The sequence below is a fragment of the Notothenia rossii genome, assembly GCF_949606895.1.
Source record: "Notothenia rossii genome assembly, chromosome: 5".
NCBI classification, from domain to species: Eukaryota; Metazoa; Chordata; class Actinopteri; order Perciformes; family Nototheniidae; genus Notothenia; species Notothenia rossii.
In genome coordinates, this window is record NC_136903.1 from 92,801,172 (window position 1) to 92,828,671 (window position 27,500).

A 27,500-nucleotide genomic window follows, 5' to 3' on the forward strand; every position below is an offset into this window, starting at 1 on the left:
GAGGCTGTTTGTGTTTGAATTAAACCCAAACATTCAGTTGGATAATTGAGTTCCTGAAAGAGCACTCCACTTGCCCTCACTGGATCCTGTTATGATCGTCAACATTGGCAGAGCAGTTGTCTTAAAACCGTTCGGTTGCCGGTTCGATCCCCATCATTCCTGGAGATTGTCTTTGAGCCTCTATGGAGGGTTAGCGCTCTCTGTTCCCCAAACTCTTTCAATGCCTTTTTCTTTACATTATTGTCACTTTTTACGACAAAACATGTAAATATGAGTTCCTCAAGTCCACGTGATGTGTGTAAGTGTCCAAAGATATTCACTATGATAAGACATGAAACAGAGAAAAGGCCGGACACGACCTTCAGAAACACCTTTAACATAAGACTTCCTTTGTTCCTTTGATCCTCAGGGTTAATGTTATACATGAATAATAACGGGGTGAGTTCCTCCACCTCGTGTCCCTCGTCCAGACGTGTCCTCCTTCCTGTCTGACGCTTTTTCATTTTCTCTCAGAACAACGAGCGTGTCAGCCTCGGCACTTTGGCCTTTTGTTGGATCGTAATTAAAGAGCGAGACAAAGACGGGACATGTTCCATTCTGACGCTCACTGCCTCTTCACAAAGACATAGCAAAGGGGGAGGAAGAGGGGGAGGAGGGGGGAGGCTCTCTGTGTGAAGTGTCATGGCGGCTGGAATGAAAAGGTCAGAGCAGCTTTGGGAGGAAAAGATTGTGTGTCCGCTGACGCTCAGCAGGAAGCTCCTCTGATGCTCCTCGTTCTGTCTGGAGTAAATGATATTCACTCTTCAGGATCAAACGTAATGAACTTAACGCTACACTTTTTTCTTTACAAATATCAAAACATTTCTCCCTAAATATTTGACTTTTTTATTACCAGATATAACCATTTCTCTTCCAAATAATACTTTTTCTTTTTACTTCATATCACAAGTTACTCTAGCGAAATGTTGAAAAAAGAAAAATCCTGAATGCTAAAAAACTTTCTTCCCAAATACATTTGTTTCCTAAATATTATATTTTCTAATTAAACGCCACAACTTTTTAATCTTACAATTTAGTTTTCTTTAAATGTAAAAAATGTTTTGCCTCCAAAATGTACAATGTTATTTGTATGTCTTATCATTGCTGCATTGTTGATGAACCTGTGATGAAGTGTTCCATTGTTTACATACACATTAGTTGTGTTACCTCCCATCTTACTAACCTTTCTCCCCCTCCTCCCCAGGATCTCTCGGGCCTCCTCAGTGTTGCTGTCTGATCCGTGTTTCCAGCTGCACTCCATCCAGCACCTGTTGGGGGAGGACTCTTCATCCTCCTCCTCCTCTTCATCACTCCCTGCATCCTCCTCCTCCCGGCCTGTGATTGGCTCTCTGGGATCAGCTGTGAGTCCTGCGATCCCGTCAGCTGCTGCCAACACGAACTCTACGGAAAGAAAACACTTTTCTCTGCACGCATGTGAGTCAACGTTTATATTAACGAGCTTAAAGGAGAGTCACCTGACACACTAACGAGTTTACAGGTGTGTTAAGGAGTCACCTGACACACTAACGAGTTTACAGGTGTGTTAAGGAGTCACCTGACACACTAACGAGTTTACAGGTGTGTTAAGGAGTCACCTGACACACTAACGAGCTTACAGGTGTGTTAAGGAGTCACCTGACACACTAACGAGTTCACAGATGTGTTAAGGAGTCACCTGACACACTAACGAGTTTACAGGTGTGTTAAGGAGTCACCTGACACACTAACGAGTTTACAGGTGTGTTAAGGAGTCACCTGACACACTAACGAGTTTACAGGTGTGTTAAGGAGTCACCTGACACACTAACGAGCTTACAGGTGTGTTAAGGAGTCACCTGACACACTAACGAGTTTACAGATGTGTTAAGGAGTCACCTGACACACTAACGAGTTTACAGGTGTGTTAAGGAGTCACCTGACACACTAACGAGTTTACAGGTGTGTTAAGGAGTCACCTGACACACTAACGAGTTTACAGATGTGTTAAGGAGTCACCTGACACACTAACGAGTTTACAGGTGTGTTAAGGAGTCACCTGACACACTAACGAGCTTACAGGTGTGTTAAGGAGTCACCTGACACACTAACGAGCTTAAAGGAGAGTCACCTGACACATTAACGAGTTTACAGGTGTGTTAACGGGAAACAGGACACACTGAGACTCGTTTCCTGTCGTATTAAGACTTGTTTACTCAAGAGACTCGTCTATAGTGACTCATTTACAAAGACTCGTTTTCACTGAGACTCGTTTTTTCTGTGATGTCCCTCGAGTGTTGTTTAGAGCCTAGTTCATCCGAACACTGTGTTTCCTGAGGACGTGTTTTCAGGCTCATTTTACAGGAGGTAACCTTAGATCAGGGGGGGGGAACCTTTTTCCTCTCGAGGGCCATTTCAATTTTTTCAACATCCTCAGAGTGCCGTACAAATGAGTGACCTCTGCTTAAAAGAACTAAAATCACAGCCCATTCATTTGGCCTTTCTTTCATGCAAAGAAAGAGCAACCTCTTAATCCAGATATCTCACCATGACTCACGCATGCATGCACGTTAGGGCTGCACCATTTTGGGAAAAAATCTAATTGCGATTTTTCTGACAAATATTGCGATTCGAATTGCGATACTTGTTTTTAAGCGACCCAACGTAAGTTTATTGTAAAATGCGGCCATATCTCCGGCTAGGAAGGTCGTATAAACGTGCTCCCGTCTCTAGCACCCCCGCAGCCCGAGCTACGAGTGAAAGAACTAAACTTACATGAAACTTCCGTTGGGTTGCTTTAAAGTCAAGCTTCAGTTTCAGATTCACCCTGTGATAGAAACATGTGATGGAGCATCACTAACCTGACTCAGATGGTTCACCAAACCATCTAGAGCTCCATTGGAAGACCTTTGGAAAGAGCAGGCACTTTCAAAGATACTTGGATCAATCTGTCTATCACCTTCTATCATGGGCCACTTCTGATTGGTTAACAATGGCTGGTACATGTGGAGCACAGCACTTCTGATTGGTGTGGATGACTGACACACAAGAAAAAAAGAAATAAAAATGGTATGAAAAAATGTTAAAAAAAATCGCAGGCTTTGCGATTTCATAATAATAATAATTTAAAATCGCGATTTCGATTTAAAATCGATTAATGGTTCAGCCCTAATGCACGTGCACGGTGTGGCATGACCACCAAAACAGAAAGATGTGGACACAAGATGTGTGCAGATGTATTTAGTATCCTATCCATGTGAACATGATTTAAGTGGGGGGGGGGGTCCTCACCTCCTCTAGGGGGGTCCGGGGGGATGCTCCCCCGGGAAGATTGTTTATATATATTGAAGTTAAAGCATCAATCTGGTGCACTTGGAGAGCAACATTAAGAGATCTATGGATACATCTCTCAGCACCCATATGAAACAGAACTGTAAACAGATGTTGTTTTTCTTCATGGATATTTTACAAATCACTCTCCTTTCAAACTGAATTCTTGTTTATTAATAACAACTTTTTTTTACTGTCGTAGTATTTTATACCTTTTTACTTTATTCCCTTGTTTTTTTTCAACTAAAGGCAAAGCCACGCAGAAACTGCAGCATGTGTACGGCTCCTTATGGGTACTGACATTTGTGAAGTGCCGGAGCTGCATTCTGGTGCTCTCCGTTAGAACTGCACCCCTGTCAGACGAGAGATATACCACGTGATGACACGTTTGTGTTGTGTTCAAGGACCCTGACCTTGGCCAGGAAAAACAGGCACTCTCTTGTTTAATTTTTTTGCGGTCTAGATTTCTTTAATTTTTTGCGTGTGTTTATAAATGACCTCGAGGGCCGCATCAAATGGTCTCGCGGGCCGTATACGACCAGGATCCACTTCTTGACTTTATAGTCCTTTAAACTCAGTGACAGTCAAAGAGCGAAGGAGGGAGAATATGTAATGTAATATAAATCATAAAAGTCATCCAGTCTCAGCGCCTCCATTAAAGGTGACCCTGGTCAGCTTCTCTTCTTCTGTGGTTTCTGAGAGGATTTATGACGCATTTCTCCATAAATCATGAAAGTCAAGAGACGTATCACTGAGTCACATTGCTGTCTGTAACGTGGAGACCTGCAGCGAGGAGGGTCTTCATGGAGAAGGATTATAACCATATTCTGCTTATGAAGCCCCCCCTTTCCATCACTTCCTGTTTAACGCTCATGTTATATCTTATTGAGGTGATGGTGAAGTAGAGAATAAAGACAGAATCTTGATATTTCGGAAAAAAAAGGTAACATGTTTTGGGTAAAAATATTGTTTTTTTAAATTAAAAATAAAAGTCTTAATTTTGAGCAGCATTTCCACTTCAAGCAGACCGGCTGCTCTCGTACAGCAGCGGCTCCTCCTCACAGCTCCAAGCATCAACGTAATACCTCTAATATACCTTTATTGGATAAAGTAATCGCATGTTATTGTAGTTTCTAACCTGCAGAGCTGAAACGCCTGAAAGCGGTTTCTCTGTGAGGTGACGGTCGATAAAGATCAGTTCCTCTTTAACAGGAAGCAGCAGCACACTCTCCGGCCATGGAGAAGAGCCTCAGAGCCCGTATATTTATATTTCTCACATTGGACCAAGCCGCCGCGTCTCTCCCGGTGAGCCAGCCTCTGGAAACAGGCCCGTTACGTTCCTAATGTCATCAAGACTCTAATCTGATTGAATTCAGTTTAAAGCTGCAGGCTCATTTATCACACGAGAGACGGCACAACAACAAACCACCTCTCCTTCTGCACGGCTCTTATTGTTGTTTATCGTGTTTAGATCTACATGTGTTGACACTCCGTCAGGGAGCCGCAAAAAATACATGTTTGCAGCTTTGGGCAAATTCCTGATTATACATCTCTGTGTCTGCTCACCATCAGAAGACCCGGTTCCATGACAGCTGCTCCATTGCAGATACAAGGGATATCTTTTCTTTACATAAGTTAGTGTTGTTTCATTAAATCTTCTCTGTGCAGAAAACACTTCGTGAGCTCATTGGTTTCTAATACATGTGGATAGAAGCAGAATATTTTGGATGAAAACATGTTTAAATCTCTGTGGAATCTAATTTGACTAACAGCGAACGCAGTCTGATCTTTAGGACACAAAAACAGACTTTTCATGCTAATAGAACCAAAATGTTGAATTAAAATGTTAATGTTTTGAATGAAGTATTACACACACACACACACACACACACACACACACACACACACACACACACACACACACACACACACACACACACACACACACACACACACACACACGCCTCCATTGAACTTCTTTGTTTACTTCCGGAACCTAATGACATCACTATTGAACACTCGCGCTCCTAATTGGCTAGCGCTCCAACACATTGTACCTGATTGACTAAGGGGCGGGACATCTCTAAGCTGGTTGACCAATCACAACAGAGCAGACTGGGCTCTGGTTTCAGACAGAGGGTGAAAAGTTGTCACAGCACAGGCAGTAGGAAGGGTCAGATCAGAATTGTGTGTGTGTGTCACCACGGGGGGATGGCACGGTGACCATGGCTTCCCTTCTCTGTTGCCGTGGGAACTGAAGCCGTTCCCATGGTGACCTCGTGTTGCATCATCGGGAGGATGTGCTCCTTCACCCCGACCATATAATTATATTAATTGAAATAAAATATAATATATATTTATAATAAATAATAATAAATCAATTAAATATACATAAAGAGGAAATAATAACAACAATACACACTAAAGAACATTTTGTGTGTGTGTGTGTGTGTGTGTGTGTGTGTGTGTGTGTGTGTGTGTGTGTGTGTGTGTGTGTGTGTGTGTGTGTGTGTGTGTGTGTGTGTGTGTGTGTGTGTGTGTGTGTGTGTGTGTGTGTGTGTGTGTGTGTGTGTGTGTGTGTGTGTGTGTGTGTGTGTGTGTGTGTGTGTGTGTGTGACCCCCTCAGTGAAGGACCCCTCAGTGTTGAGTTATTTCTGACTGCAGGCAATATTTATATCTCAGTTTCCTCTGTTCCTCTGTGTCTCTGTTCCTCTGTTCCTCTGTGTCTCTGTTCCTCTGTTCCTCTGTGTCTCTGTTCCTCTTACCGTCCTCTTTCTGCAGAGACAAGATGTCTTCTGATCTATTTCAGGATTCACTTTTCTCTTTTTCTCTGTGTTCTTACTTTTAATAAATATAAATAAACTAGAAAGACCTTCACAGAGGCTCATGGTGCGTTCGGGGTCTCCTCGAGTCCTAATCCAGGTGATCAGAGAGTAACTCACAGAGGTTGTTGAGGGCTTTGCAAATCAGAAGTTATGTTTTAAAGTTGATCCGTTGTTTGATGGGGAGTAAATACACTTCCACCCATTATTGTCTAGTCTTTTAGAGGGGTTGATTTAAGACTGATATCATTTCAACTACGGCTGCACGATTTTGGGAAAAAATCTAATTGCGATTTTTTTTCTTCTGAAACTAGTTGATTAGAGACTGAAACTAGTTGATGAGAGGCTGAAACTAGTTGACTAGAGACTGAAACTAGTTGATGAGAGGCTGAAACTAGTTGATGAGAGGCTGAAACTAGTTGATGAGAGACTGAAACTAGTTGATGAGAGACTGACACTAGTTGATGAGAGACTGAAACTAGTTGATGAGAGGCTGACACTAGTTGATGAGAGGCTGAAACTAGTTGATGAGAGACTGAAACTAGTTGATGAGAGGCTGAAACTAGTTGATGAGAGGCTGAAACTAGTTGATGAGAGACTGAAACTAGTTGATTAGAGGCTGAAACTAGTTGACTAGAGACTGAAACTAGTTGATGAGAGGCTGAAACTAGTTGATGAGAGGCTGAAACTAGTTGACTAGAGACTGAAACTAGTTGATGAGAGACTGAAACTAGTTGATGAGAGGCTGAAACTAGTTGATGAGAGGCTGAAACTAGTTGATGAGAGACTGAAACTAGTTGATGAGAGGCTGAAACTAGTTGATTAGAGGCTGAAACTAGTTGACGAGAGACTGAAACTAGTTGATGAGAGGCTGAAACTAGTTGATGGGAGGCTGAAACTAGTTGATGAGAGACTGAAACTAGTTGATGAGAGGCTGAAACTAGTTGATGAGAGACTGAAACTAGTTGATGAGAGACTGAAACTAGTTGATGAGAGACTGAAACTAGTTGATGAGAGGCTGAAACTAGTTGATGAGAGACTGAAACTAGTTGATGAGAGGCTGAAACTAGTTGATGAGAGACTGAAACTAGTTGATGAGAGACTGAAACTAGTTGATGAGAGGCTGAAACTAGTTGATGAGGCTGAAACTAGTTGATGAGAGGCTGAAACTAGTTGATGAGAGACTGAAACTAGTTGATGAGAGACTGAAACTAGTTGATGAGAGGCTGAAACTAGTTGACTAGAGACTGAAACTAGTTGATGAGAGGCTGAAACTAGTTGATGAGAGGCTGAAACTAGTTGATGAGAGACTGAAACTAGTTGTTGAGAGACTGAAACTAGTTGATGAGAGGCTGAAACTAGTTGACTAGAGACTGAAACTAGTTGATGAGAGACTGAAACTAGTTGATGAGAGACTGAAACTAGTTGATGAGAGGCTAGTTGATGAGAGACTGAAACTAGTTGATGAGAGACTGAAACTAGTTGACTAGAGACTGAAACTAGTTGATGAGAGACTGAAACTAGTTGATGAGAGGCTGAAACTAGTTGATGAGAGACTGAAACTAGTTGATGAGAGGCTGAAACTAGTTGATGAGAGGCTGAAACTAGTTGATGAGAGACTGAAACTAGTTGATGAGAGGCTGAAACTAGTTGATGAGAGGCTGAAACTAGTTGATGAGAGACTGAAACTAGTTGATGAGAGGCTGAAACTAGTTGATGAGAGGCTGAAACTAGTTGATGAGAGACTGAAACTAGTTGACTAGAGACTGAAACTAGTTGATGAGAGGCTGAAACTAGTTGATGAGAGGCTGAAACTAGTTGATGAGAGACTGAAACTAGTTGATGAGAGGCTGAAACTAGTTGACTAGAGACTGAAACTAGTTGATGAGAGGCTGAAACTAGTTGATGAGAGGCTGAAACTAGTTGATGAGAGGCTAGTTGATGAGAGACTGAAACTAGTTGATGAGAGACTGAAACTAGTTGATGAGAGGCTGAAACTAGTTGATGAGAGACTGAAACTAGTTGATGAGAGGCTGAAACTAGTTGATGAGAGACTGAAACTAGTTGATGAGAGGCTGAAACTAGTTGATGAGAGGCTAGTTGATGAGAGACTGAAACTAGTTGATGAGAGGCTAGTTGATGAGAGACTGAAACTAGTTGATGAGAGGCTGAAACTAGTTGATGAGAGGCTGAAACTAGTTGATGAGAGGCTAGTTGATGAGAGACTGAAACTAGTTGATGAGAGGCTAGTTGATGAGAGACTGAAACTAGTTGATGAGAGACTGAAACTAGTTGATGAGAGACTGAAACTAGTTGATGAGAGGCTGAAACTAGTTGATGAGAGGCTAGTTGATGAGAGACTGAAACTAGTTGATGAGAGGCTAGTTGATGAGAGACTGAAACTAGTTGATGAGAGGCTGAAACTAGTTGATGAGAGGCTGAAACTAGTTGATGAGAGACTGAAACTAGTTGACTAGAGACTGAAACTAGTTGATGAGAGGCTGAAACTAGTTGATGAGAGGCTGAAACTAGTTGATGAGAGACTGAAACTAGTTGATGAGAGGCTGAAACTAGTTGATGAGAGACTGAAACTAGTTGACTAGAGACTGAAACTAGTTGATGAGAGGCTGAAACTAGTTGATGAGAGGCTGAAACTAGTTGATGAGAGGCTAGTTGATGAGAGACTGAAACTAGTTGATGAGAGACTGAAACTAGTTGATGAGAGGCTGAAACTAGTTGATGAGAGACTGAAACTAGTTGATGAGAGGCTGAAACTAGTTGATGAGAGACTGAAACTAGTTGATGAGAGGCTGAAACTAGTTGATGAGAGGCTAGTTGATGAGAGACTGAAACTAGTTGATGAGAGGCTAGTTGATGAGAGACTGAAACTAGTTGATGAGAGGCTGAAACTAGTTGATGAGAGGCTGAAACTAGTTGATGAGAGGCTAGTTGATGAGAGACTGAAACTAGTTGATGAGAGGCTAGTTGATGAGAGACTGAAACTAGTTGATGAGAGGCTGAAACTAGTTGATGAGAGACTGAAACTAGTTGATGAGAGGCTGAAACTAGTTGATGAGAGGCTAGTTGATGAGAGACTGAAACTAGTTGATGAGAGGCTAGTTGATGAGAGACTGAAACTAGTTGATGAGAGGCTGAAACTAGTTGATGAGAGGCTGAAACTAGTTGATGAGAGACTGAAACTAGTTGATGAGAGGCTGAAACTAGTTGACTAGAGACTGAAACTAGTTGATGAGAGACTGAAACTAGTTGATGAGAGGCTGAAACTAGTTGATGAGAGACTGAAACTAGTTGATGAGAGACTGAAACTAGTTGATGAGAGGCTGAAACTAGTTGATGAGAGACTGAAACTAGTTGATGAGAGGCTGAAACTAGTTGACTAGAGACTGAAACTAGTTGATGAGAGACTGAAACTAGTTGATGAGAGGCTGAAGCTAGTTGATGAGAGGCTAGTTGATGAGAGACTGAAACTAGTTGATGAGAGGCTAGTTGATGAGAGACTGAAACTAGTTGATGAGAGGCTGAAACTAGTTGATGAGAGGCTGAAACTAGTTGACTAGAGACTGAAACTAGTTGATGAGAGGCTGAAACTAGTTGACTAGAGACTGAAACTAGTTGATGAGAGACTGAAAGTAGTTGATGAGAGGCTGAAACTAGTTGATGAGAGACTGAAACTAGTTGATGAGAGGCTGAAACTAGTTGATGAGAGACTGAAACTAGTTGATGAGAGGCTGAAACTAGTTGATGAGAGACTGAAACTAGTTGACTAGAGACTGAAACTAGTTGATGAGAGGCTGAAACTAGTTGATGAGAGGCTGAAACTAGTTGACTAGAGACTGAAACTAGTTGATGAGAGACTGAAACTAGTTGATGAGAGACTGAAACTAGTTGATGAGAGGCTAGTTGATGAGAGACTGAAACTAGTTGATGAGAGGCTAGTTGATGAGAGACTGAAACTAGTTGATGAGAGGCTGAAACTAGTTGATGAGAGGCTGAAACTAGTTGACTAGAGACTGAAACTAGTTGATGAGAGACTGAAACTAGTTGATGAGAGACTGAAAGTAGTTGATGAGAGGCTGAAACTAGTTGATGAGAGACTGAAACTAGTTGATGAGAGGCTGAAACTAGTTGATGAGAGGCTGAAACTAGTTGACGAGAGACTGAAACTAGTTGACGAGAGACTGAAACTAGTTGATGAGAGGCTGAAACTAGTTGATGAGAGACTGAAACTAGTTGATGAGAGGCTAGTTGATGAGAGACTGAAACTAGTTGATGAGAGGCTGAAACTAGTTGATGAGAGACTGAAACTAGTTGATGAGAGGCTGAAACTAGTTGATGAGAGACTGAAACTAGTTGATGAGAGGCTGAAACTAGTTGATGAGAGGCTGAAACTAGTTGTTGAGAGACTGAAACTAGTTGATGAGAGGCTGAAACTAGTTGATGAGAGGCTGAAACTAGTTGTTGAGAGACTGAAACTAGTTGATGAGAGACTGAAACTAGTTGATGAGAGGCTAGTTGATGAGAGACTGAAACTAGTTGATGAGAGACTGAAACTAGTTGATGAGAGGCTGAAACTAGTTGATGAGAGGCTAGTTGATGAGAGACTGAAACTAGTTGATGAGAGGCTGAAACTAGTTGATGAGAGACTGAAACTAGTTGATGAGAGGCTGAAACTAGTTGATGAGAGGCTAGTTGATGAGAGACTGAAACTAGTTGATGAGAGGCTGAAACTAGTTGATGAGAGACTGAAACTAGTAGATGAGAGACTGAAACTAGTTGATGAGAGGTTGAAACTAGTTGATGAGAGGCTAGTTGATGAGAGACTTAAAACAGTTGATGAGAGGCTGAAACTAGTTGATGAGAGACTGAAACTAGTTGATGAGAGGCTGAAACTAGTTGATGAGAGGCTGAAACTAGTTGATGAGAGGCTAGTTGATGAGAGACTGAAACTAGTTGATGAGAGACTGAAACTAGTTGATGAGAGGCTGAAACTAGTTGATGAGAGGCTGAAACTAGTTGATGAGAGACTGAAACTAGTTGATGAGAGGCTGAAACTAGTTGATGAGAGACTGAAACTAGTTGATGAGAGACTGAAACTAGTTGATGAGAGACTGAAACTAGTTGATGAGAGGCTAGTTGATGAGAGACTGAAACTAGTTGACGAGAGGCTGAAACTAGTTGACGAGAGACTGAAACTAGTTGACGAGAGGCTGAAACTAGTTGATGAGAGACTGAAACTAGTTGATGAGAGGCTGAAACTAGTTGATGAGAGGCTGAAACTAGTTGATGAGAGACTGAAACTAGTTGATGATAGTTGATGAGAGACTGAAACTAGTTGATGAGAGACTGAAACTAGTTGATGAGAGGCTGAAACTAGTTGACGAGAGACTGAAACTAGTTGATGAGAGGCTGAAACTAGTTGATGAGAGACTGAAACTAGTTGATGAGAGGCTGAAACTAGTTGATGAGAGGCTGAAACTAGTTGATGAGAGGCTGAAACTAGTTGATGAGAGACTGAAACTAGTTGATGAGAGACTGAAACTAGTTGATGAGAGGCTGAAACTAGTTGATGAGAGGCTGAAACTAGTTGATGAGAGGCTAGTTGATGAGAGACTGAAACTAGTTGATGAGAGGCTAGTTGATGAGAGACTGAAACTAGTTGACGAGAGGCTGAAACTAGTTGACGAGAGACTGAAACTAGTTGATGAGAGACTGAAACTAGTTGATGAGAGGCTGAAACTAGTTGTTGAGAGGCTGAAACTAGTTGATGAGAGGCTGAAACTAGTTGATGAGAGGCTGAAACTAGTTGATGAGAGACTGAAACTAGTTGATGAGAGGCTGAAACTAGTTGATGAGAGGCTGAAACTAGTTGTTGAGAGGCTGAAACTAGTTGATGAGAGGCTGAAACTAGTTGATGAGAGGCTGAAACTAGTTGACTAGAGACTGAAACTAGTTGACGAGAGGCTGAAACTAGTTGATGAGAGGCTGAAACTAGTTGATGAGAGACTGAAACTAGTTGATGAGAGGCTGAAACTAGTTGACTAGAGACTGAAACTAGTTGATGAGAGGCTGAAACTAGTTGATGAGAGACTGAAACTAGTTGATGAGAGGCTGAAACTAGTTGATGAGAGACTGAAACTAGTTGATGAGAGGCTGAAACTAGTTGATGAGAGGCTGAAACTAGTTGATGAGAGACTGAAACTAGTTGATGATAGTTGATGAGAGACTGAAACTAGTTGATGAGAGACTGAAACTAGTTGATGAGAGGCTGAAACTAGTTGACGAGAGACTGAAACTAGTTGATGAGAGGCTGAAACTAGTTGATGAGAGACTGAAACTAGTTGATGAGAGGCTGAAACTAGTTGATGAGAGGCTGAAACTAGTTGATGAGAGGCTGAAACTAGTTGATGAGAGACTGAAACTAGTTGATGAGAGACTGAAACTAGTTGATGAGAGGCTGAAACTAGTTGATGAGAGGCTGAAACTAGTTGATGAGAGGCTAGTTGATGAGAGACTGAAACTAGTTGATGAGAGGCTAGTTGATGAGAGACTGAAACTAGTTGACGAGAGGCTGAAACTAGTTGACGAGAGACTGAAACTAGTTGATGAGAGACTGAAACTAGTTGATGAGAGGCTGAAACTAGTTGTTGAGAGGCTGAAACTAGTTGATGAGAGGCTGAAACTAGTTGATGAGAGGCTGAAACTAGTTGATGAGAGACTGAAACTAGTTGATGAGAGGCTGAAACTAGTTGATGAGAGGCTGAAACTAGTTGTTGAGAGGCTGAAACTAGTTGATGAGAGGCTGAAACTAGTTGATGAGAGGCTGAAACTAGTTGACTAGAGACTGAAACTAGTTGACGAGAGGCTGAAACTAGTTGATGAGAGGCTGAAACTAGTTGATGAGAGACTGAAACTAGTTGATGAGAGGCTGAAACTAGTTGACTAGAGACTGAAACTAGTTGATGAGAGGCTGAAACTAGTTGATGAGAGACTGAAACTAGTTGACGAGAGGCTGAAACTAGTTGACGAGAGACTGAAACTAGTTGATGAGAGGCTGAAACTAGTTGACGAGAGGCTGAAACTAGTTGACGAGAGGCTGAAACTAGTTGACTAGAGACTGAAACTAGTTGACGAGAGGCTGAAACTAGTTGATGAGAGACTGAAACTAGTTGATGAGAGACTGAAACTAGTTGATGAGAGACTGAAACTAGTTGATGAGAGACTGAAACTAGTTGATGAGAGGCTGAAACTAGTTGACTAGAGACTGAAACTAGTTGACGAGAGGCTGAAACTAGTTGATGAGAGACTGAAACTAGTTGACTAGAGACTGAAACTAGTTGATGAGAGGCTGAAACTAGTTGATGAGAGACTGAAACTAGTTGATGAGAGACTGAAACTAGTTGATGAGAGGCTGAAACTAGTTGATGAGAGACTGAAACTAGTTGACTAGAGACTGAAACTAGTTGATGAGAGACTGAAACTAGTTGATGAGAGACTGAAACTAGTTGATGAGAGACTGAAACTAGTTGATGAGAGACTGAAACTAGTTGATGAGAGACTGAAACTAGTTGATGAGAGGCTGAAACTAGTTGACTAGAGACTGAAACTAGTTGACGAGAGGCTGAAACTAGTTGATGAGAGGCTGAAACTAGTTGATGAGAGACTGAAACTAGTTGATGAGAGGCTGAAACTAGTTGACTAGAGACTGAAACTAGTTGATGAGAGGCTGAAACTAGTTGATGAGAGACTGAAACTAGTTGATGAGAGGCTGAAACTAGTTGATGAGAGACTGAAACTAGTTGATGAGAGACTGAAACTAGTTGATGAGAGGCTGAAACTAGTTGATGAGAGACTGAAACTAGTTGACTAGAGACTGAAACTAGTTGATGAGAGGCTGAAACTAGTTGATGAGAGACTGAAACTAGTTGACTAGAGACTGAAACTAGTTGATGAGAGACTGAAACTAGTTGATGAGAGACTGAAACTAGTTGATGAGAGACTGAAACTAGTTGATGAGAGGCTGAAACTAGTTGACTAGAGACTGAAACTAGTTGACGAGAGGCTGAAACTAGTTGATGAGAGGCTGAAACTAGTTGATGAGAGGCTGAAACTAGTTGATGAGAGACTGAAACTAGTTGATGAGAGGCTGAAACTAGTTGACTAGAGACTGAAACTAGTTGATGAGAGGCTGAAACTAGTTGATGAGAGACTGAAACTAGTTGATGAGAGACTGAAACTAGTTGATGAGAGACTGAAACTAGTTGATGAGAGGCTGAAAGTAGTTGATGAGAGGCTGAAACTAGTTGATGAGAGACTGAAACTAGTTGATGAGAGGCTGAAAGTAGTTGATGAGAGGCTGAAACTAGTTGATGAGAGGCTGAAACTAGTTGATGAGAGGCTGAAACTAGTTGATGAGAGACTGAAACTAGTTGATGAGAGACTGAAACTAGTTGATGAGAGGCTGAAACTAGTTGATGAGAGACTGAAACTAGTTGATGAGAGGCTGAAACTAGTTGATGAGAGGCTGAAACTAGTTGATGAGAGACTGAAACTAGTTGATGAGAGACTGAAACTAGTTGATGAGAGGCTGAAACTAGTTGATGAGAGACTGAAACTAGTTGACGAGAGACTGAAACTAGTTGACGAGAGGCTGAAACTAGTTGACGAGAGGCTGAAACTAGTTGACGAGAGGCTGAAACTAGTTGACGAGAGGCTGAAACTAGTTGACGAGAGACTGAAACTAGTTGACGAGAGACTGAAACTTGTTGACGAGAGGCTGAAACTAGTTGACGAGAGACTGAAACTAGTTGACGAGAGGCTGAAACTAGTTGACGAGAGGCTGAAACTAGTTGACGAGAGGCTGAAACTAGTTGACGAGAGGCTGAAACTAGTTGACGAGAGACTGAAACTAGTTGACGAGAGACTGAAACTTGTTGATGAGAGGCTGAAACTAGTTGACGAGAGACTGAAACTAGTTGACGAGAGGCTGAAACTAGTTGACGAGAGACTGAAACTAGTTGACGAGAGACTGAAACTTGTTGATGAGAGGCTGAAACTAGTTGACTAGAGACTGAAACTAGTTGACTAGAGGTTGAAATCGTCCTCAGTTAACGGACTCATCTGTGGTCCAGTTCTTCTTCTTCTTCTATGGTTGTTGACGGCCTGATGTCCGCAGCACTCACTCTGAGTGTTTCGGCTCTCAATTGGATTTCTCCTGCTCTCTGCTCAGTAATGCTTCTCAGTGATTTAATGCAAATGTGTGCAATAGAAATATAAATTAAAATCAAAGAAACATTAAACATGGGAAGTGAACATTATATAGAAGCGACCCTTTTTATATTAAAATGTACTTAAGAGTGAGTACAGATAAACGGCAAGTCATTAGCATCGCACAGTTGAATAATGCATAGAAATACACGACAGTATAACAGATAAACCCCCCTTCGTCTCCCCTCCATACTCCTGGAGGAATGCACATTGTTACAGCAGAAAAGAGCCACAGACAGCTTAATGTTAACTAAGAAGCGTGCATAAAAAGAACCATTAAAGAGAATAAACTAAACAAAAGTTACACCATTTACAAAATACACATCCTGTTAGAGTTCTGAAGATATGAGCATCTCTCTCTGAAGAAACATGGCTTATCTCCAGCCATGAGGCGAGGGGATGATGCAGTGAAACAGGATCTGTCTGATTGCATGAGGGAAGGGAAGGGGGGAGTAGTGGAAACACAGATCGAAAACCATCAGAGGGGGAGAGGGAGGGAGAGAGAGAGAGAGGGAGGGAGAGAGGGAGGGAGGGAGGGAGGGAGAGAGAGAGGGAGAGAGAGAGGGAGAGAGAGAGAGAGAGAGAGAAAAACACATGAGAGAGATGGGAAATATTACAACCACTGATGTTTACTGCAGCAGCAATCTCTTACTTTAAAGAGTCCTCTCCTGCTGATGTTCAGGTGTATATTAGTATGTAGTGTCTCTACTTTAAAGAGTCCTCTCCTGCTGATGTTCAGGTGTATATCAGTATGTAGTGTCTCTACTTTAAAGAGTCCTCTCCTGCTGATGTTCAGGTGTATATCAGTATGTAGTGTTTCTACTTTAAAGAGTTCTCTCCTGCTGATGTTCAGGTGTATATCAGTATGTAGTGTCTCTACTTTAAAGAGTCCTCTCCTGCTGATGTTCAGGTGTATATCAGTATGTAGTGTCTCTACTTTAAAGAGTTCTCTCCTGCTGATGTTCAGGTGTATATCAGTATGTAGTGTCTCTACTTTAAAGAGTCCACTCCTGCTGATGTTCAGGTGTATATTAGTATGTAGTGTCTCTACTTTAAAGAGTCCTCTCCTGCTGATGTTCAGGTGTATATCAGTATGTAGTGTCTCTACTTTAAAGAGTCCTCTCCTGCTGATGTTCAGGTGTATATCAGTATGTAGTGTTTCTACTTTAAAGAGTTCTCTCCTGCTGATGTTCAGGTGTATATCAGTATGTAGTGTCTCTACTTTAAAGAGTCCTCTCCTGCTGATGTTCAGGTGTATATCAGTATGTAGCGTCTACTTTAAAGAGTCCTCTCCCGCTGGTGTTCAGGTGTATATCAGTATGTAGTGTCTCTACTTTAAAGAGTCCACTCCTGCTGATGTTCAGGTGTATATCAGTATGTAGTGTCTCTACTTTAAAGAGTCCTCTCCTGCTGATGTTCAGGTGTATATGAGTATGTAGTGTCTCTACTTTAAAGAGTCCTCTCCTGCTGATGTTCAGGTGTATATCAGTATGTAGTGTTTCTACTTTAAAGAATCCTCTCCCGCTGATGTTCAGGTGTATATCAGTATGAAGTGTCTCTACTTTAAAGAGTCCTCTCCTTCTGATGTTCAGGTGTATACATGATGCAACACCACTGCAATGCATCCTGGGCCGTCACATGTCTGCTCAAACAAGCAATCTGAGGCGTTGGAGTTAACCCCTTTCTGACTGAACATATAAAATATCTGCACACTAATGCTTCATCAGCAGAGGGACTCTTTAAAGAGGTGTTCCTGCCTCTGACCTGCTCTCTGTGTGTTTTGCTCCTCACACTAATGCTTCCTCAGCAGAGGGACTCTTTAAAGAGGTGTTCCGCAGAGGGACTCTTTAAAGAGGTGTTCCTGCCTCTGACCTGCTCTCTGTGTGTTTTGCTCCTCACACTAATGCTTCCTCAGCAAAGGGACTCTTTAAAGAGGTGTTCCGCAGAGGGACTCTTTAAAGAGGTGTTCCTGCCTCTGACCTGCTCTCTGTGTGTTTTGCTCCTCAGACTCAGACTACATCAGTTCGGAGGAGAAGCAGAAAGTGGAGCTGATGTTAGGGTTCCTGACCGAGGAGAACCAGCAGGCAGCAGCTAGTACCGCCGTGAGTACAAATACTGAGAATACTAACGTCAAACATCTTCACATTCGTGTTTATACCTATGCTTTATATTAGTTAGAAATAGTATTTTAATATATTGTTTTAAATCTAATAAGTAATCAGTGTTCAAACCTCTGATAGTTCTCTCTCCTCTCCTCCGCTGAGTTGTTCAGCCGCAGAGAGAAACCACTTCCTGTAGAAACCTGATCTATATATATTTATATATATATTTATATATATATATATATATTTATATATATATATATATATATATAAATATATATCATTAATAACAGGAATCTCCCGGAGCCCCTGAACGCGCTGCTGAGGTCTGACTCACTCTCTATTTTAATGAAAGTCCACCGAGGCCAGACATTCAATTATACATTCATAAATCAGAGCAGGTGTGAACAAGCAGAGCAAAGGTCAACACACACACACACACACACACACACACACACACACACACACACACACACACACACACACACACACACACACACACACACACACACACACACACACACACACACACACACACACACACACACACACACTTCTTATGTTTGCCAAGACAACAACTCGGGATGTCAGAGCAACAGATCCACAGCGAGCCTCTAAGGATTTACTCTGGTGTGTGTGTGTGTGTGTGTGTGTGTGTGTGTGTGTGTGTGTGTGTGTGTGTGTGTGTGTGTGTGTGTGTGTGTGTGTGTGTGTGTGTGTGTGTGTGTGTGTGTGTGTGTATGTGTGTGTGTGTGTGTGTGTGTGTGTGTGTGTGTGTGTGTAGATGGATGTTGGCAGCTTTTCAAACAGCCAAGTGATTTAATAACGTCGTGGCATCATGCGTCTCGTTCTTTAACACAACATAGACTCTGAATTATAAATATATATATAGTGAGATTCATATGACGTCAATATGGAACACTCAGGCTCCTATTGGCTAGCTAGGAGAGGGACTCTTTAAAGTAGAGACACTACATACTGAAATACACCTGAACATCAGCAGGAGAGGACTCTTTAAAGTAGAGACACTACATACTGATATACACCTGAACATCAGCAGGAGAGGACTCTTTAAAGTAGAGACACTACATACTGATATACACCTGAACATCAGCAGTAGAGGACTCTTTAAAGTAGAGACACTACATACTGATATACACCTGACCATCAGCAGGAGAGGACTCTTTAAAGTAGAGACACTACATACTGATATACACCTGAACATCAGCAGGAGAGGACTCTTTAAAGTAGAGACACTACATACTGATATACACCTGAACATCAGCAGGAGAGTACTCTTTAAAGTAGAGACACTACATACTGATATAAACCTGAACATCAGCAAGAGAGGACTCTTTAAAGTAGAGACACTACATACTGATATACACCTGAACATCAGCAAGAGAGGACTCTTTAAAGTAGAGACACTACATACTGATATACACCTGAACATCAGCAGGAGAGGACTCTTTAAAGTAGAGACACTACATACTGATATACACCTGAACATCAGCAGGAGAGGACTCTTTAAAGTAGAGACACTACATACTGATATACACCTGAACATCAGCAGTAGAGGACTCTTTAAAGTAGAGACACTACATACTGATATACACCTGAACATCAGCAGGAGAGGACTCTTTAAAGTAGAGACACTACATACTGATATACACCTGAACATCAGCAGGAGAGTACTCTTTAAAGTAGAGACACTACATACTGATACACCTGAACATCAGCAGGAGAGGACTCTTTAAAGTAGAGACACTACATACTGATATACACCTGAACATCAGCAGTAGAGGACTCTTTAAAGTAGAGACACTACATACTGATATACACCTGAACATCAGCAGGAGAGTACTCTTTAAAGTAGAGACACTACATACTGATATAAACCTGAACATCAGCAAGAGAGGACTCTTTAAAGTAGAGACACTACATACTGATATACACCTGAACATCAGCAAGAGAGGACTCTTTAAAGTAGAGACACTACATACTGATATACACCTGAACATCAGCAGGAGAGGACTCTTTAAAGTAGAGACACTACATACTGATATACACCTGAACATCAGCAGGAGAGGACTCTTTAAAGTAGAGACACTACATACTGATATACACCTGAACATCAGCAGTAGAGGACTCTTTAAAGTAGAGACACTACATACTGATATACACCTGAACATCAGCAAGAGAGGACTCTTTAAAGTAGAGACACTACATACTGATATACACCTGAACATCAGCAGGAGAGGACTCTTTAAAGTAGAGACACTACATACTGATATATACCTGAACATCAGCAGGAGAGGACTCTTTAAAGTAGAGACACTACATACTGATATACACCTGAACATCAGCAGGAGAGGACTCTTTAAAGTAGAGACACTACATACTGATATACACCTGAACATCAGCAGTAGAGGACTCTTTAAAGTAGAGACACTACATACTGATATACACCTGAACATCAGCAGGAGAGGACTCTTTAAAGTAGAGACACTACATACTGATATACACCTGAACATCAGCAAGAGAGGACTCTTTAAAGTAGAGACACTACATACTGATATACACCTGAACATCAGCAGGAGAGGACTCTTTAAAGTAGAGACACTACATACTGATATACACCTGAACATCAGCAGGAGAGGACTCTTTAAAGTAGAGACACTACATACTGATATACACCTGAACATCAGCAAGAGAGGACTCTTTAAAGTAGAGACACTACATACTGATATACACCTGAACATCAGCAAGAGATGACTCTTTAAAGTAGAGACACTACATACTGATATACACCTGAACATCAGCAGGAGAGGACTCTTTAAAGTAGAGACACTACATACTGATATACACCTGAACATCAGCAGGAGAGGACTCTTTAAAGTAGAGACACTACATACTGATATACACCTGAACATCAGCAGGAGAGGACTCTTTAAAGTAGAGACACTACATACTGATATACACCTGAACATCAGCAGGAGAGGACTCTTTAAAGTAGAGACACTACATACTGATATACACCTGAACCTCAGCAGGAGAGGACTCTTTAAAGTAGAGACACTACATACTGATATACACCTGAACATCAGCAGGAGAGGACTCTTTAAAGTAGAGACACTACATACTGATAAACACCTGAACATCAGCAGGAGAGGACTCTTTAAAATAGAGACACTACATACTGATATACACCTGAACATCAGCAGGAGAGGACTCTTTAAAGTAGAGACACTACATACTGATATACACCTGAACATCAGCAGGAGAGGACTCTTTAAAGTAGAGACACTACATACTGATATACACCTGAACATCAGCAGGAGAGGACTCTTTAAAGTAGAGACACTACATACTGATATACACCTGAACATCAGCAGGAGAGGACTCTTTAAAGTAGAGACACTACATACTGATATACACCTGAACATCAGCAGGAGAGGACTCTTTAAAGTAGAGACACTACATACTGATATACACCTGAACATCAGCAGGAGAGGACTCTTTAAAGTAGAGACACTACATACTGATATACACCTGAACATCAGCAGGAGAGGACTCTTTAAAGTAGAGACACTACATACTGATATACACCTGAACATCAGCAGGAGAGGACTCTTTAAAGTAGAGACACTACATACTGATATACACCTGACCATCAGCAGGAGAGGACTCTTTAAAGTAGAGACACTACATACTGATATACACCTGAACATCAGCAGGAGAGGACTCTTTAAAGTAGAGACACTACATACTGATATACACCTGAACATCAGCAGGAGAGGACTCTTTAAAGTAGAGACACTACATACTGATATACACCTGAACATCAGCAGGAGAGGACTCTTTAAAGTAGAGACACTACATACTGATATACACCTGAACATCAGCAGGAGAGGACTCTTTAAAGTAGAGACACTACATACTGATATACACCTGAACATCAGCAGGAGAGGACTCTTTAAAGTAGAGACACTACATACTGATATACACCTGAACATCAGCAGGAGAGAACTCTTTAAAGTAGAGACACTACATACTGATATACACCTGAACATCAGCAGGAGAGGACTCTTTAAAGTAGAGACACTACATACTGATATACACCTGAACATCAGCAGGAGAGGACTCTTTAAAGTAGAGACACTACATACTGATATATACCTGAACATCAGCAGGAGAGGACTCTTTAAAGTAGAGACACTACATACTGATATACACCTGAACATCAGCAGGAGAGGACTCTTTAAAGTAGAGACACTACATACTGATATACACCTGAACATCAGCAGTAGAGGACTCTTTAAAGTAGAGACACTACATACTGATATACACCTGAACATCAGCAGGAGAGGACTCTTTAAAGTAGAGACACTACATACTGATATACACCTGAACATCAGCAAGAGAGGACTCTTTAAAGTAGAGACACTACATACTGATATACACCTGAACATCAGCAGGAGAGGACTCTTTAAAGTAGAGACACTACATACTGATATACACCTGAACATCAGCAGGAGAGGACTCTTTAAAGTAGAGACACTACATACTGATATACACCTGAACATCAGCAAGAGAGGACTCTTTAAAGTAGAGACACTACATACTGATATACACCTGAACATCAGCAAGAGATGACTCTTTAAAGTAGAGACACTACATACTGATATACACCTGAACATCAGCAGGAGAGGACTCTTTAAAGTAGAGACACTACATACTGATATACACCTGAACATCAGCAGGAGAGGACTCTTTAAAGTAGAGACACTACATACTGATATACACCTGAACATCAGCAGGAGAGGACTCTTTAAAGTAGAGACACTACATACTGATATACACCTGAACATCAGCAGGAGAGGACTCTTTAAAGTAGAGACACTACATACTGATATACACCTGAACCTCAGCAGGAGAGGACTCTTTAAAGTAGAGACACTACATACTGATATACACCTGAACATCAGCAGGAGAGGACTCTTTAAAGTAGAGACACTACATACTGATAAACACCTGAACATCAGCAGGAGAGGACTCTTTAAAATAGAGACACTACATACTGATATACACCTGAACATCAGCAGGAGAGGACTCTTTAAAGTAGAGACACTACATACTGATATACACCTGAACATCAGCAGGAGAGGACTCTTTAAAGTAGAGACACTACATACTGATATACACCTGAACATCAGCAGGAGAGGACTCTTTAAAGTAGAGACACTACATACTGATATACACCTGAACATCAGCAGGAGAGGACTCTTTAAAGTAGAGACACTACATACTGATATACACCTGAACATCAGCAGGAGAGGACTCTTTAAAGTAGAGACACTACATACTGATATACACCTGAACATCAGCAGGAGAGGACTCTTTAAAGTAGAGACACTACATACTGATATACACCTGAACATCAGCAGGAGAGGACTCTTTAAAGTAGAGACACTACATACTGATATACACCTGAACATCAGCAGGAGAGGACTCTTTAAAGTAGAGACACTACATACTGATATACACCTGAACATCAGCAGGAGAGAACTCTTTAAAGTAGAGACACTACATACTGATATACACCTGAACATCAGCAGGAGAGGACTCTTTAAAGTAGAGACACTACATACTGATATACACCTGAACATCAGCAGGAGAGGACTCTTTAAAGTAGAGACACTACATACTGATATACACCTGAACATCAGCAGGAGAGGACTCTTTAAAGTAGAGACACTACATACTGATATACACCTGACCATCAGCAGGAGACAGAGACGTTCTTCACTGTTTATTAAATCTTTTATCAAAGTCTTTCATTAGGCTGTTACTCCTCTCAGAGCACGACTGATCCTCGTTAAAACACGAGAGACGGGAGGAAATAAATCACACGTTTAAAGCTTTATTGATCCTGATGACAGGAATATTTTTGTATTGTCTTGGCTCATCACTGAAGTAAGAACTGCTTGATCCTTTCTTCATAAAGAGACACCGACTCGATCCAGCTTTTTACCTTCTTCTGAAAAACTGAAACGATGGACTCATAATTAATAATAATATACTTTTACATGCAGCAGTTCATCGACGAGAAACAGAAGAAGTCAACCGTTCAGACCCATAAGATAGTGAAGACTCCCTAACTTAGGGTTCAGTATCTTGTCCAATCAGACGTTGACTGATGGCCGGCGATTGAAACCAGAGCTTCTGATTGGCCGCCCCTTTTGAACTAGACAAAACAAAATACCTTAAGTCCACGGACCCGTTTCTTGCTCTTTGTGCGGCTTCTAATACTCGTTATTACTACTAACAACTAGAGGTCGCTCTGAGCGTACGAGCACGTGTAAAGCTCCTTTTCATCACCTGGTACAGCTCTACGGACGGGGTTGGGACATTTCTTTTAGAGATCTGAACAAAATTGAATTTTGTTTTTTAGTTCTGAGTAAAAAGTCCGAATTTTGGGAAAATACGTTTTAGAGAAATGTCAGAAATCTCCTAAAATAAAGTCATAATCTTCGGGAACAGGTCTCAAATCTGAAAGTCAACACAAAAGTCTAAATTCTGAGAAAGAATTCTACATTTTGGGAAAATGTCAGAAATCTGAAAAAAACTATGAAATCCTAGAAAAGTCAACGCTGAAAAAACGTCAACATTTTGATCAGAAAGGTCTGGGATCTGTTCCTGAGCCGTCGCTGAGGCTGGAGTGTTATTATTTCCTCCTCAAAGTCGTGGTCGTGTTGTTCTTTGGAGAGACTTTCTCACACATTAGTAAACCTGATGAACACATGTAACACTCAAACAGCGCCGTGCTGAGTTCAAGGGCGTCTGTTTTCTCCGACAGAGGGAGTACACGGCAGCTCAGAAACACTAAAACAGATCACTGAATATGTTCAAGAGCCTCTAACGCACTTCTGATCCGGGATTCAACTCTGGGTTTCCTTTAGGCCTTACTTCAGACCTCCTGAATCTCTGACTTGATTTCAATGTTCTTGGAGGCTGTTGTTTATATTAGTGACTTTGTTAAACTGCTCCCGTTAACTTCCAGAAACCACGCTCGCTCTACCTCTCTCTCGCTCGCTCTACCTCTCTCTCGCTCGCTCTACACCTACTCTCTCTCTTAAAGGGATAGGCTGTGTGCATTATGTATGGGATTAGTTTTGTATCATAAAGATAAAGCAACACTTTCTCAGAATAAAGCAAAACTATGAGTTTAAAAGAAAAACAAAATAAGTCAAGCAAAATAAAATACATTTCAAAAATAAAACTATAAGTTGCAAACAGATCATTTGTGTAATCATGTAAACTATAAATATTTTTTCTTTGTTTTAACAGAGGTTTTTGTTTGCAGTTCTTGTTTCTTCTTTCTCAATGATCAGACTTTTGCTCTTGCTGCAGCTTTCTCTTTCGCGCTCCCTCATTTTTTGTTTGAGATTCTGACACAAACCTCCCAGGTGGGCGGGACTTTCAGGGGTGTGTCCCCATTGGCTATTCAGTTTTTGAGTGACAGCCCACTACAACACAGATCATACAGTACAACTCATGCAGCAAACTCCGGAGTCCACTCGGCCACGTTAGTGTCGGTGCCTCCTGGGAGTTTCATGAACATATCGGACTCATCTTATGGATTGCTGTGCATTAGACTTGTGTTGTGTAGTTTATACTTTATTCCAACTTTAAATATGTTAATACCTGAACACACTGCTGCTGTTAAATCATTTCCCAATTTGGGATTGATAGTGTCTGTCTATTTATTAGATTAAAAAAACACATCTATGTATTTTCAAGCTAAAGGTGATACACAATATAAACTGTATACTATTGTTTTTCAAAGACATGTTACATTTCAAAAGCATATATTGCTATGTTTAGGACAAACCATTAAAGACTGCTTTAATTTAACAAATTCTACAATATAAAAGTGGCAGATTTTCTTTATGAAACAGAGCAGGCCTAGGCTGCATACCAGCACCATTAGGACCATGCTCACATCTCACTGTGTTGATCTGAAGAGCTGAAGCATTCAGACACAATGGATCAAACCGGTGTTGTTTCATATCCTGTGAGAACATGATATACATTTAGCATTAAAACCTCAACATACTATTCCTGAGGGAGATCTGAATAATAAACAGAATTGAATGGAATCTCTAACATTTTCATGTAGAATAAAGACAAAAGAGTGATTATACAAATTACATTTATTGAAATTTGAACCAGAAGACGGAGTCTCAAAGAATGTTTTAAATAAAAGGAAATAAAACTAAAAGGTGGATAATAATAAAATCTATTAAATGTATATGTAAAGACATTTGGTCATATGAAATGACACTGAGCAGGTCATAACAGTAACGCCAGCGTGGATGAAGCTGGTGCAGGTCTTTCTTCATGCCCCCCCTCCGTGCTGTCCCCATACTTGTCAACCCTCCCGATTTTCGCGGGAGACTCCCGATTTCCTTGCCCTCTCCCGGTTTCCTCCCGGGGTCATATTTCTCCCGCATTTCTCCCAATTTCTGACAAAATCAGATTTACTCAGTACTGTTTCCACTCGGACTTTAATTCAGCTGAACCATTGTTTGGTTTCCATGGTAACACGTCTCTTTAGAAGCGCGCGCAACTGAAAGTCTGAGGGGGGCAGATATTCACAGAAAACAGAACAAAAATCGACAACTACTCTACTCTCTGCTCACTCCTTTCCTGCCCACACATATGCTCCATCAAGGATGGTGCTACAGGCCACAAGGCAGTGCACTTAGAACTACAATATAAGCATGTTAATGTTAATCTAACAGCTCCGGCAATCCACTAGCACCCCCCCACCCCCCATTTTGCATTTTGAAATGCTCCCGTTTTCTGAGGTCTCAAGGTTGGCAAGTATGGCTGTCCCCTCAGAGGAAGTGGGAAAACGGGATAAGACCTCTGGACGCCACGCTGTCTCAATGATCCACGCTGTTAATATGAGAGGAAAATAAATGTTTGAGGAAATTAAAAATATGAAGTTAACAAATAAAACACAGCTCAGGGACATCATGGACGGTAGGTTTTCCTACAAAGTTAACTCAGCCTCCATTGATTTGCATATCAAATTAGCGTGTTAATAAAATAAGCTATCATGGCTTATACTTGCATATCTAAACAGAATCATGAAAGCCTGTTGGTAGAGTCAGGCACACGAGTCCGTTTGAGTGTGTGCGCCGGGGTCTGAACGCTCACTCACTGACAGCTTTGTAGCTAACTGTTAGGCTACTTAGCTTGCATTGTTATGGATCTAAAGGTAGCAAAAGCTAACTTTCATAGCACAGCTTTACTTCTCAATCAACACAATAAAGAAACAGACCGTATAGCACAAACAGCACAAATGATCAATACTTACATATATTTTCACTTGTAGTATTATAATAATAGAAATGCTGGTTCATCTGGGGGTGTTCTATCCACGCTCAGGCAGCCACCGCACCGCAGCTGCCTGCACTGTACAATCGCTGGAGGACTGGGCTGTCACTCAAAAACGTAGTAGCCAATGGGGACGCACCCCTGAAAGTCCCGCCCACCTGGGAGGTTTGTGTCAGAATCTCAAACAAAAAATGAGGGAGCGCAAAAGAGAAAGCTGCAGCAAGAGCAAAAGTCTGATCATTGAGAAACAAAGAAAAAAGAACTGCAAACAAAAACCTGTTCAAGCAAAGAAAAAATATTTATAGTTTACTTGATTACACAAATGATCTGTTTGCAACTTATAGTTTTATTTTTGAAATTTATTTTATTTTGCTTGACTCAGTTTTTTTTTCTTTTAAACTCATAGTTTTGCTTTATTCTGAGAAAGTGTTGCTTTATCTTTATGATACAAAACTAATCCCATAATTATGCTGCTATCACAGTATATACCGTAAAACATCGGTATCTGCAAAAGTGGTCGTCTAAATATCGGCATCGG

The 27,500-nt window shown here is 41.1% G+C and overlaps 1 protein-coding gene across 1 annotated transcript in view; it reads left to right on the forward strand.

Annotated features, from left to right (window-relative positions):
- The window catches only part of rnf123 (ring finger protein 123), a 99,857-nt gene that overhangs the window by 62,935 nt on the left and 9,422 nt on the right, over nt 1-27,500 (forward strand). Inside the window, exons 26-27 of the mRNA XM_079680632.1 lie at nt 1,244-1,473; nt 17,460-17,554. Of these exons, the coding sequence (XP_079536758.1) occupies nt 1,244-1,473; nt 17,460-17,554 (325 nt within the window). The remainder of the gene's footprint in view (nt 1-1,243; nt 1,474-17,459; nt 17,555-27,500) is intronic.